At 44.3% G+C, this 12,751-nt stretch overlaps 1 protein-coding gene across 3 annotated transcripts; it reads left to right on the top strand.

The window, feature by feature from the left end:
• LOC106577526 (uncharacterized) lies at nt 1–12,686 on the top strand. 3 transcript variants are annotated; one of them, XM_014155625.3, is made up of 8 exons: nt 1–144; nt 2,512–6,283; nt 6,704–7,612; nt 7,787–7,842; nt 7,935–7,996; nt 8,541–8,858; nt 8,985–9,096; nt 9,294–12,686. In XM_014155625.3, exons 2-7 carry the CDS (start codon nt 2,735–2,737, stop codon nt 9,086–9,088), a joined length of 4,998 nt encoding a protein of 1,665 aa, XP_014011100.1. In that variant the 5' UTR covers nt 1–144; nt 2,512–2,734; the 3' UTR covers nt 9,089–9,096; nt 9,294–12,686. The 3 variants fall into 3 exon arrangements, with proteins under 3 accessions (XP_014011100.1, XP_014011099.1, XP_014011098.1); XM_014155624.3 differs by having other exon boundaries at nt 7,745–7,842; nt 9,403–12,686; XM_014155623.3 differs by having other exon boundaries at nt 7,745–7,842.
• The last annotated feature ends 65 nt before the right edge of the window (nt 12,687–12,751 follow it).

Raw genomic sequence — 12,751 nt, 5'->3', positions numbered from 1 at the left:
AGGTCCCACATCCTGGTATTTTTCACCGTTGTCAAGGCAGCGATAGAGAGAAAGGCTGGCTCGCGGAAAGTATCTGCAGTGTCCTGACAGTATATCTGTCCAAACGTTAACAAACTGTCCCGGAAAGTTAGGTGTAACTACCAGGTAATGCATATGCATGTTTTTTTTTCACACGTTTCCAAACATCCTGCTCTTTCACCGTTGGCTTGGTTTTATGCTTTTCGATTAATTTCGACAAGGAACACACACGCAGACAGGCGCCAGTCCGTGTGGACAGGGGAGGAGGAAGATATTGTCCATTGTACGCTGGTAGAGACAGGGCTGGTAACGGCATGAATATCACCAAATTTGTCTTCCGGGCGCTTTTCTTTGGAATTTGTGGCGATACTCGGACAGTCGTCAGCACACTGCGTTTGGTATTCATATGAGAATAAATAAAGAATAAAAAACGACACACGACAGACATATTTTGTGATAGACGAGGGACATGACTTAAAGAGACAGTGCCATTTTTCTTTTCCTGGTTGTGGTGAATGCTGATAGGAACACAGCCTGCATTTTGGAAGCGTTTCAGATTTTATTTGCCAAAGATCATGTTGTCTTCAAAGAAAATGTGTTTTGCAACACTGTCTCCTTTAGGTTGCATGAAGGCTACTCTGAAAATATGTCCTATAGTAGAACAAATGAATGAGAATGTCCACAGATAGCTCAGAGCTGTTAGTATAGTAATGATGTTCTTCAAGTTGGTGGTTGATCATTGCTAGACAGCCATTTTCTAGTCTTGCCATAGATTTTTAAGCCCAAACTGTAAGTAGGTCACTCAGGAACATTCAATGTTGACTTGGTAAGCAACTCCAGTGTATATTTGGCCTTGTGATTTAGGTTATTGTCCTGTTGAAAGGTGAATTTGTCTCCCAGTGTCTGTTGGAAAGCCGACTGAACCATGTTTCCTTCTAGGATTTTGCCTGTGCTTTGCTCTATTCCGTTTCTTTTTATCATCAAAAATGATAAAGTTCTTGTCGATGATAAGCATACCCATAACATGATGCATCCACAACCATGCTTGAAAATATGAAAAGTGGTACTCAATGTTGGGTTTGCCTCAAACATAACGCTTTTCTATTCAGGACATAAAGTCAATTTCTTAGCCACATTTTTTGAAGTCTTACTTTAGTGCCTTATTGCAAACAAGATGCATGTTTTGGAATATTTTTTATGTACATGCTTCCTTATTTTCACTGTCGTTTAGAGTAGGATGAGTATTATAGAGTAACTACAATGTTGTTGATCCATCCTCAGTTTTCTCCTATCACAGCCATTAAACTCTGTAAAGGTTTTAAAGTCACCATTGGCCACCATTGGTGAAATCCCTGAGTCGTTTCCTTCCTCTCCAGCAACTGAAAATGGAAGGACCAGTGGTGGTAAAAGTGAAAGTCACCTAGTAAAAGTATGACAGTATTTGGGTTTTAAATATACTTAAGTATCAAAAGTAAATGTAATTGCTAAAATATACTTAAGTATCAAAAGTAAAAGTATAAATCATTTCACATTTCGTATATTAAGAAAACCAAACAGCACCATTTTCTTGTTTTTTTTCCATTTACGGATAGCCAGGGCCACGCTCCAACACTCAGACATCATTTACAAACAAAGCATTTGGGTTTATTGAGTCTGCCAGATCAGAGGCTGTAGGAATGACCAGGGATGTTCTCTTGAAAAGTGTGTCAATTGGACCATTTTCCTGTCCTGTTAAGCAATTACAATGTACTTTTGGGTATCAGGGAAAATGTATGGAGTAAAAAGTATATTATTTTCTTTAGGAATGTAGTGAAGTAAAAGTTGTCAAAAATATAAATAGTGAAGTACAGATACCCCAAAAAACTAAGCTATTTTACTCAAGTACTTTAAACCACTGGGAAGGACGTCTGTGGTTGAATCTGGGTTCACTGATCGACTGAGGGACCTTGCAGATAATTGTATGTGTGGGGTTCAGAGCTGATGTAGTCATTCAAAAATCATGTTAAACACTATTATTGCACACAGGGTGAGTCCATGCAACTTATTATGTGACTTGTTAAGCACATTTTTACTCCTGAACTTATTTAGGCTTGCAACAACAAAGGGGTTGAATACCTACTGATTCTAGACATTTCAGCTTTCCACTTTTAATTAATTTGTAAAAACATAATTCCACTTTGACATTATGGGGTATTGTGTGTAGGCCAGTGACACAAAATCTTAAATTAACCATTTTTAAATTCAAGCTGTAACACAACAAAATGTGAAAAAAGTCAATGGGTGTGAATACTTTCTGAAAGCTCTGTAAATGGGGTTTTGCGAACATTGATATGGCTTGAAGAAGTACCTTAGTTTGTTGGTAGTTGATAAAACAAATAATATTTCAAGAAGTGAGAAGTCAGCTGACAATCCAATTGCAAGCCCTGTTATGATAAATATCTGAATGTGAACTTCAGTTGTTTATTCACGTATTGTTTATTTTCATACTTTTAGGACTTTACCATCTGGCATCTGTTAATGTCAAGATGTGGCGGGTGAACACCAGAGATGGGAGACGGACATAATAAGACCTAAAGGATGCTACTCAATATCTAAAGGCTGACGATATCCATATCTGGAGGACATTGGAAGAAAAATAGTAGGATGAGTGAGGATTCCGCAGCCAGCACAATTTGGTGAAGATTAGGAACGGTGACCAAGCAGCAATACGACCATCATGCCAACCACCCAGGGAACTGGAGGGGCTGGCAGCCCACGGGTTCAGCGCTACCGTCCGGCCTCGGAGTTTGACAACGCCACCCTCGCCCAGAAGAGAGAGTACTGGAGGACCAAGAAACGAGAGCAGAGGGCTAAGCTTTCAGAGGTCAAGAGGGAGAGGTCAAAAGCAACAAACAGAGGAAGTAAATCCTTGGACAGTAATGCAGTCCATAAAACCATAACCTCAATGGGGTTGAATTCCGGTGCCTCTTGTTCAATAGTAGGGTCTGCCCCCCCTTTGTTGAATAGTGATGGTTCCTACCAAACTTATGTCGGCGGTGCACCTGTAGTCTTATTGAAGGGAAAGGGTTCTGCTGTCTCCCATAATCAGAACCATAGTGTTGGGGAAGGGGGCCAAAACTATTCCTCAGCAAACCAAAAGGAGAGTTGGTTCCAGAGGATAAAACTCAACAAAGTATTGCCTCAGTTCCCAACAACCAGTGCAGACCCAGGAAAAGGTGCAATGGTCTGCAAGATGGCAGTGAAAAGTTATCCAACAGGGGGTGCTGTGATTGGAACAGTTACCTCAGCCAAACCCAATGGAGTGCTTCTCAACAGTGGCTCCTTTGTGCCTCCGGTAAGAGTGGCGGTGAGAGCCTCAGGCTCTGCCCCTCGCCAACCACAGAGCGGAATGACTATTCTCAATGGCAGCTCTCCTGTAGTGTCATCTGAGCAGCATCTGACCACCCAGAGTGTATCAAGGCCTGATGCAAAGACAAAGACGCAAGTTACAGTGTCTGTTCAGCCTAGATCGCTAACCACTAACATTACCACAGGGATGACCATCGTGACCACTCAGTCTGCCCCTATGCTAGTTCACAAACCAGGGGTTAGGCCTAGAGGGATGAAAGTAACACCGCTAGGTGGGAAAAAGAGTGCAGTGGTCGCGGCCCAAGGAGTTCGAAGCATCAACGACACATCAGCTACACTGGAGACTGAGGAGGAGCGAGCCGCCAAGCGCAGAGAGAATTGGCGCATCAAGAAAAGAGAACAGCGAGCGAAGCAAGCGGCTAGGTTAAGCAAGGCCAGCAAAAGAATCACGAACATGGAGGTATCGTTGCAGAAAGTAGAACTGTTACCAAACGTGGACGTTGAACGTCCCCAGTCCGCTTTGAGTGGACAGGGCCAGAGGCAGTGTGCTAGTCGGGTCAGTGCCCCGTTCATCTCAGCCGGACGGCTGCTGAAGAACGCCAGAGCGGTGGCTAGCATTGCTGTCAAAAGGGAGTCTGACGATTCAATCCTGGCTAAGCTAACCACAGTCAACGCTAATGAACACACCGTTCAGCTAAGAGCAGAGAATCTGCAGGAGGCTAAAGCAACAATGCAGACTGGTATCACATCTAATATCATTGGTTATAAACCAGCAGGGGAACCAAGCAGAAGGCTCCCTGGTCCAGTGCAGTTTGCCAACGTTAACCGAGGTATGGTCCGTTGTAGGACTCCGAGACAGAGGTTCATTGAAACCCAAAGGAATTTCCTGGGTCAGAGAAAGATGAGGAAGTCCCCCTGTCATGCCAAAGCCATAACAACCCACAACGCACCACGAGATGACCCAAAGGAGACCCCCGAGCAGAGGGCGGCCCAGATGCGGGAATACTGGCGTGTCAAGAAGCGGGAGCAGCGAGCCAAGCTGTCTGGCGAAGTCCGAGCTAAGATGAAGGAGAGGGATGCTCTGATGCAAAGAGTCAAGCGTTACCAGAGCATCCTGGAGGATATGAGGAAGGCCAGAGCAGCAGGCTGCAACATGCTGCCACAACGAACAGAAAATAGGCCTACTCACACCAGCGCCTCAGAGATCATTGGAGGTTTCATCATGGAGGATGGTACAGTGACCAATAACATTCCTCAAATTGATCTCACTACAGAAGCAAAAGAGACTGGGGGTGAAATTGGTAGCAGTAGTGGGATGCCTGTTAATAATGTATTTACCAACACACACCGCCAACACCAACTGCTTCCCAAACCTACTGGTGATACCTTTAGTAATGTGGTGTTAAGTCATCAAACACAGGACAACCCACCACCTCCTCTAATCCGTTCTGCTCAGTTTAAAGTCTCTTGTCCTCCCGTCGGCCTGTCAATCATGAAGCCTCCCAGGTTGGTTTCAATCAGACCGAGGACTGAATTTCAAAGCACACCGAAAAACCAGAATTTACACACAGTCTTCCAGCCCCAGAGTCATATCACCCTCACACACCCTCAAAACATCCAAAACACCTTTCCTGGTGTGCCTACAGCGATGCCAAAGCCGGCTAGCTGTGTCATGCAGATGGCTGTCAAAGCTTCTACAGAGTCAGCAGTGCTTAACTTGGACCCAAAGCTAACAGAGGAGGAAAGTATGGCTAAGAAGAGGGAGTACTGGAGGGTAAAGAAACGAGAGCAGAGGGCTGCCCGCGCCATCCGCCTAAGGCAAGGAGTTCAAGCTAGGGGAAATGCTGCCTCACAGAAGAGGCGAAACCAAAGGTTAGCACGATTAGCCACAGCCAATCCCAATGTCAACACCTCTGTCAACCACACACTCGCTATCAAGCCTCTCTCAAACACCAGTCTGTCCATGCCTCCACAGGGAAACCAAATAAAACAAGAAAGAGAATCAATCTCAACACACGCTCCATGTCCTCCACTGGAACAACCCCTCTGTGTTGATATCAAACTGTCCCAGTCTCCACCACATCCAGAGCCACCAGACCTAGCCTTGAGTGCTGACAGCCAGGCCACCACTCTCTTGGCAGTGGCCTCTATGAAGAAGCTTCTGGAGGAATCTCTCAGCACTGTGGCTGACTGTAAAACGGAACAGCCTGACTGTATTACAGAACAGCTGCCTTGTAAAAGTGAACCCCAGGCTTGTTCCTCCGAGGAGAATGCCGTCCAGATTGAGGTCAAGCCAATTCTACCTCTGCTCACCCTGGGAGACGAGGAGAAAGCCTCCATATCTGGTGACCTATCGTTGGAGGTCAAAGGGTGGCAGGTGGATGCTGACGCCCCGCCACCATGTCAGGTGACCATTCGTCCTCTGAGTCCTCATCCTAAGGACTCTCCCCTATCCAGTCCTTGTACTAACACCCTCTCTTTCTCATCTTCCCCTCTCAATCGGTCCGAACCCCCCTCTCACTCACCCACACAATCCTGCTCCCACAAGGCAGCCTCTGGAGGACCACTCCTCCCTCTCCCTCGTAGAGCCCAGAGGTTGCGTGCCAAAAAAGCAGGCCACCACCACTGCTGCTCCCCAGAACCTCCGAAGCTACATCACCAGCCACCGCAACAACAACCACCTTGCCAACTTCAAAATCAACACCAGCGTCAACATCAGAAACACCCCCAACAACAGCAGCAGCATCAGCAACATCACCACGCCCCGGTGGTGACAGACCAGAATGTGACTCTGCAGAAGAAGAGGGAGTACTGGAGGATGATGAAGAGGCAGCAGAGAGCCAGGAAGGCTAGGCAGGGAGGAGGGGGGCTGAGGCAGGGGGACTACAGCAGACGACTGGCCCTCAAAGCAGCACAGGTGGGTGGATATAATTTGTAATCCATGCTATTAGATTTCATCATCGTGCAGATTTCATGACTCACAATGGTAGGCCAATACCTATCATTTTACTTTAATTTGAGGTAAAAGTACATTTGGTGGTTATGTTAATTGGAATGTGGAACTATGTATTTTTCAATGCAATACTGTACACAAGGCCACTGTCCAGTCTAACTGAAATGCCATGAATCTCTCTCTGGCATTTGATACAAGCAACAAAAATAGAGGGAGAGGGGGAGGAGGTATATGGATTCTGAGAACTGGACAATCATGAACAACCATAAACAAGTAAATGTTTGTAAAGATAAACCAATAGATAAAATAACCCTGGTTCTAAATGATATATTGTGACATAAAACGAATGTAAAGCTGTCCATTGATTGTGTTGTTGTCTTTTAGTCTCCGAATCTCCATATTGTCAAGACACCGACACAGAGGCCAGTGCAGAGAGGCGGGAGCTTCAGTCTACAAGGCGCACCATTGCTCAAACCACAGCCCTCCCCCCTTCTCCAGCCTATATCTCCCCCTGCCTCTGGACCTCAGGCAAGCCTCAACATGGTCACCAACATCCCTACACTTCTGGTTGTGAGCCCCACCACCTCCAACATGGGACAGCCGTCTGATACACTACAGCTCAGACCTCCGGTCAACTGTACCACTATTTCCAATTCATCCATTGGCCACACAGGGTCCTCCCAGACATCTCATAGCTTCAGTACCGCGTTTCTCCCTGTAGGAGGCGGTGTCACTGTTCCTCCATTGGGTGAGGGGAAGAAAGGCGGGCTGCTACTGGTGGAGAGCCAACAGGAAGCGGCCCCGGGGTCCAGCCCTGACTCGCCACGTGTTAGAAAATGGCGACTGCAAGAGCAGGAAATCTCAGACGCCGACGCCTCACCCATCGCTACTCTCTCACCTCCGCCCAACCCTCTGACGAGCATCAAGCTCTTACCAATTCATCCTCCCAGTCAAACGTCCACATTCACACCAACACAGACTCCTTTCAAATGTCAAGGTGCTCAGATTCCTCAAAGTGGGAATTTACAAAATGTAGGATTGCCTACAATGCAGGGGCTCACCAGAAGCCCCATCTACATAAGCTCCATGGGTCCGCCCAAGCCAGTGCCGGGGGAGTCGGAAGAGGAGACTCTGAGGAAGAAGAGGGAGTACTGGAGGGTGAAGAAGAAGGAACAGAGAGCCAGGAAGGCCATGAGGGACAGGGAGCTGACTGAGAAGAGGGCTTCGGTCAACTGGAGGCCCATCCTCCCCAGCAGTCAGCCTCAACACCTGCTGCAGGGGCTGGATACACAGGTAATTTTACAATGGTGAACGTTTCAAAGAAAACACCATATCATATTTTAAGTCCGAACTATATGGTAAATCAGGCATTGGTACCAAGGGGTGAGGATTCAGCCTTGGGTAACTTTGGTTCCTCTTGGTCAGTTCATGTCCATTAGGGCTGACCGTAATTTTTCTCAACCAAAGGAACATGATCCTGACCGGTGGGTCAATACCTCGGAGGACTCTGAACTACATCTAAGGTGAGAGAGTCGTTTTCAGGATCCCTCTGACGTTCCTCTTATCTCAATGTGTATGTTGGTAGTAACCAGTACCGTGGTGTCTTTTCCCGTAGTACTTCCACAGAGACAGACATGGGCTACTTTCCTGACCCAAGCCATACGGAACCCACAGAAGGTAATACATTTGAAACGTATAGATCCCTCAAACTCAAATCTAGTCCTCGAAGCCAGTTCCACTGCGTTGTTTTCATGGTTACCCTGGGACACCAGGTTGGTGCAATTAATTATCAGGTAGAACAGAAAACCAGCAGGCTCCGGACCTCGTAGGGTCAGAGTGAATACCCCTGTTTATAGATCTATTAGGCGTAAATCTAGCTACAGCTATAGGCATTTCTAGCCCAAATATTTGTATATATATTTTCAGCCCTTGGCTAGTAGAATGTTTTCATGGGCTGCTGTGACTGGCTAGTGCCCAAAAACTGTGGATGGGCAGTTTTATTATTTTGAACTCGGTTCAGCTTTCAACTTACTCATCAAACCTGTAATAGTAGAATGCACAAGGTGACATTTCGAAATTGGGTAGTGCATCGTCAGTTCCTCTTATTGTCATGTCAGTCATTGCATACCGTAGAGAGCTATGTTCCCCAATGCTTAGAAGGGGGGCCTGAGTGAAAAAGTTTGGGAACCCCTGTCTTACAATACGACTCTCTTTCCCCCAGAGGAATCAGAGCTCCTTTTCCCAGACGATGATCATCACGACAACTACAACGGCCCCATCTCAGATGCCGTATGGAGGAACTGCTACCTCATGGACTACGACCCCCTGAACCAGCTGCTGGTGTGCATGGTGTGTGGGGATCTCCAGTACTCCCACAGCCTGGAGGGGGTGAGGGCCCACATCGAGGAGGCCCACCCGGACACCCTGAGCCTGGTGCCCCCGGAGCGCCGGCACATCCTGGAGGCCTGGGACGAGCAGGTGTCCAGGAGAGAACTTTTCTTCACCAGCCAGCTGCAGCAGCACAGCGGTGGGATGGGAGGTAATAAGGACCTATTATATATTAGAGGGGCCAGAGTTCTTCCTGGTAAAGAAAGGCTCCGGTCCCTTGCGATGGGGACATTTGGGATTGAGGGTTTCTGACATATCCATGCACATTTTGTTTCAGAGGACAGTGCCAACCTCCCAGCAGAAGTAGAAGTAATGGTTGATACAGAGGACTCATCATACCTGAAGAACAGCAAGAGCTCCAAAACCACCAACAGACTCTGAGAGCTAAGGTGAGCATTTGTGCCTTCTTTAACAATACATTGAACTTGACACCATCCATGTCTAAATATCATCATGTTCACCACAGCTCTGTGTACCAAGGGGGGTATTCCTATCTGTCTGTAAGAACACATTTTCATGAAACATATTTCTGACATTGCACATATTTTTTTTTCACATATTCCTACTTATTTGTCTTGATTTGCAGAAGCACAAATCACTAAATGCCAGACAGCGTAAAGCAGCGTTGTTCAGAAGTGGAGGAGAAAAAGAAAACGTTACTGCTGGTTTCTTTTAATGTCTGTTTATTTTTACAGAGCAGTTCACCTCTACAAAAGATCATCTAAACTTGAACTGCATACATAGGTGACATTGAACCACAAGAGACAAGCTTTACCTCAATAACTTTGGGATACACACACACTCGCTGTTTTTGAAAGCGCAGTTTTGTAGCGATTGTCATTCTCTACTACTAAACTAAGTCTTCTATGCCCGAAGCAAACAGTTAATATTCATGATGTCACTGGGTTCAATAATGTCATTGTGCTTTATGAAACACACTAAAGCAGACAGGAGGGCTCTCCTAGTCAACTGTAATGGGTTAACATCCCTGTTTTATGCATCCATGATGAACAGGTCAGTTATGTTCTTCAATCTGAATGAATGATATGTCCTTGGTCTTACTCGATGTATCAGGATCAATATGATGCAAGTTAAGGGCAAGTCGCAGACCTGTAAATTTGACTTGTCATTTGAAATTGTCTACGGGTGATCAGTTGTTTGATATTCGTCTGTACATCCAGTACCAGTCAAAAGTTTGGACACACCTACTCATTCCAGGGTTTTTCATTATTTGTACTATTTTATACATTGTAGAATAATAGTGAAGACATCAAAACTATGAAATAACACATATGAAATCATGTAGTAAACAAAAAAAGGGTTAAACTAATCAAAATAGATTTTATATTTTATATTCTTCAAAGTAGCCACCCTTTGCCTTTGCTTTGTACACTGTTGGCATTCTCTCAACCAGCTTCATGAGCACTTGCTGAGCACTTGTTGCTTTTCCTTCACTCTGTGGTTCAACTCATCCCAAACCATCTCAGTTGGGTTGAGGTCGGGTGATGGTAGAGGCCAGGTCATCTGATGCAGCACTCTCCTTGGTCAAATAGCCCTTACATAGCCTGGAGGTGTGTTGGGTCATTGTCCTGTTGAAAAACAATTGATAGTCCCACTAAGCACAAACCAGATGGGATGGCGTATCGTTGCAGAATGCTGTGGTTGCCATGCTGGTTAAGTATGCCTTGAATTCTAAATAAATCACAGACAGTGTCACCAGCAAAGCACCCCCACCTCCATGCTTCACCGTGGGAACCACACACGCGGAGATCATCTGTTACCCTACTCTGCGTCTCACAAAAACACAGCGGTTGGAACCATCACAATTAGACTCATCAGACCAAACGACAGATTTCCACCGGTCTCATGTCCATTGCTCGTGTTTCTTGGCCCAAGCAAGTCTCTCTTTATTGGTGTTCTTTAGTAGTGGTTTCTTTGCAGCAATTCGACCACGAAGGCCTGATTCACACAGTCTCCTCTGAACAGTTGATGTTGATGTGTCTGTTACTTGAACCCTGTGAAGCATTTATTTGGGCTGCAATTTCTGAGGCTAGTAACTCTAATGAAATGACCCTCTGTAGCAGAGGTAACTCTTTCCTGTGGCGGTTCTCATGAGAGACAGTTTCATCATAGCGCTTGATGGTTTTTGCGACTGCACTTGAAGAAACTTTCAAAGTTCTTGAAATGTTCCGGATTGACTGACCTTCATGTCTTAAAGTAATGATGGCTGTTCTTGCCATAATTTGGACTTGGTCTTTTACCAAATAGGCCTATCTTCTGTATACCACCCCTACCTTGTCACAACACAACTGATTGGCTCAAACACATTAAAGAAAGAAATTCCACAAATTAACAAGGCACACCTGTTAATTGAAATGCATTCCATGTGACTACATTCCTCATGAAGCTGGTCGAGGGAATGCCAACAGTGGCTACTTTTAAGAATCTAAAATCTAAATATATTTTTATTTGTTTAACACCTTTTTGGTTACTACACGATTCCATATGTGTTTTTCATAGTTTTGGCATTCACTATTATTCTACAATGTAGAAAATAGTAAAAATAAAAACCCTGGGTAGGCGTATCCAAACTTTTGACTGTTACTGTACATTTTATATTTTTTCACAATTCCTATCAGTTTTGTTATTCAGATCCAAGGGATGTCCTTGCATGGGGGTATTTTAAATATGCCGTAAAAAGTAGTGATTTTTTTTTCGGTCCCACTTTAAAACGAAGAACTACTTATAAAGCGGGGTTCCCCAACTGGTGTCACGCCAGTTTGGTTTTATTTGCACCCCAAATTTTCTGAGCCAAAAAATAATACTTTTGTATTTTTATTGTTGGACTGTAAAAACACCAGCAAATCAGCTCTGAGATTTTAATTTTGGAAATCTTTTCCAAAGTATTCCCAAGCAGAAGAGAGATGCGGTCGTATACAAATGTAAACAAGGTTCAAGTCATCTGGAAGCGTATGTGATACTCTATAAATGGTGTACAAACAGTGCATGTCATCACATTTGGTCATTTACCCTACAGTGGGAATTTGTCACCCTTTGGAGAGTATGACATACGCGTATAGATGATTTGTGAAGCATTTATTTAGCGCTTATGAAGCCTTTGTGTATGCTATACAAGTTGCACTTCGTTCAAAGTGGGACCGATTTTTCTAGATATTAATGCACCATACTTTACAACACTGTATCTTCAAAATACTTGTGATTCTTCTCTTATTTTTACCGTTTTCGTAAAACATTTTTTTGGAATGTAAAAGAATTCTTCCTTTTTGAACATTTTTTGTAATGGTAATTTGACACATGTATGCCTGCACTGTAAATACAACATTTATGTTTAAAGGGGTGGTTAAATGTCAATACCCTTAATGTATTATTTGATTGCCTATGAAAATAAACCTAACCCTTTATGGTTAGTGGTACTCATACTGCTTCTGATTTTGTTAATATTTCCTTGTCTCTATACATACTGTGTACATTAACTCTTTCAATGTATTTATTTGGTCTGAACAATCAGTCAGTGACACATGACTTTCATTTGTATTTAATATCTTTGATCAACAAATCAGCATTTTTCCCCCCCAGTCAAAATGACTTCTAACAACAAAAGTATGATCCAATGGCCTGCTGCTTGGATGTGGAGTGTTGGACATATAGGAAGTATCAGAAATCATGTGGAAGAGATTTTCATTTGCAGTGTTTTTGGTTCACCAATATGCTGAAAATAATGTCCAATAGAGCACAGTCTGTCTTAACGGACTGAAAATGCATTGAAAACAGAATGTACTGTGAACTTTTTCTTCTACAGCTGTAATGAACTTTAAAATGTACAGGGGACACTGACCAAGCTGTACTATTTACCTGTTGAGAATGTACCACTTTCAATTGGTTCCTACCTTGTTTGTTTAAAAGGGAATGTTCAAATGCCTTTTTTAGGTACTAATAAACCCTTTTGGTAACTTTTAAAGTGGTTCTATGATTTAATGGAAGGGAGGTGGGCTGGGAGAGGCCTGTGGAACAAAACTTGTTCGA

This window comes from Salmo salar, chromosome 18 (genome assembly GCF_965601325.2).
Source record: "Salmo salar chromosome 18, fSalSal1, whole genome shotgun sequence".
In the NCBI taxonomy this organism is placed as follows: Eukaryota; Metazoa; Chordata; class Actinopteri; order Salmoniformes; family Salmonidae; genus Salmo; species Salmo salar.
This window is presented reverse-complemented; position numbering and strand designations above follow the sequence as displayed.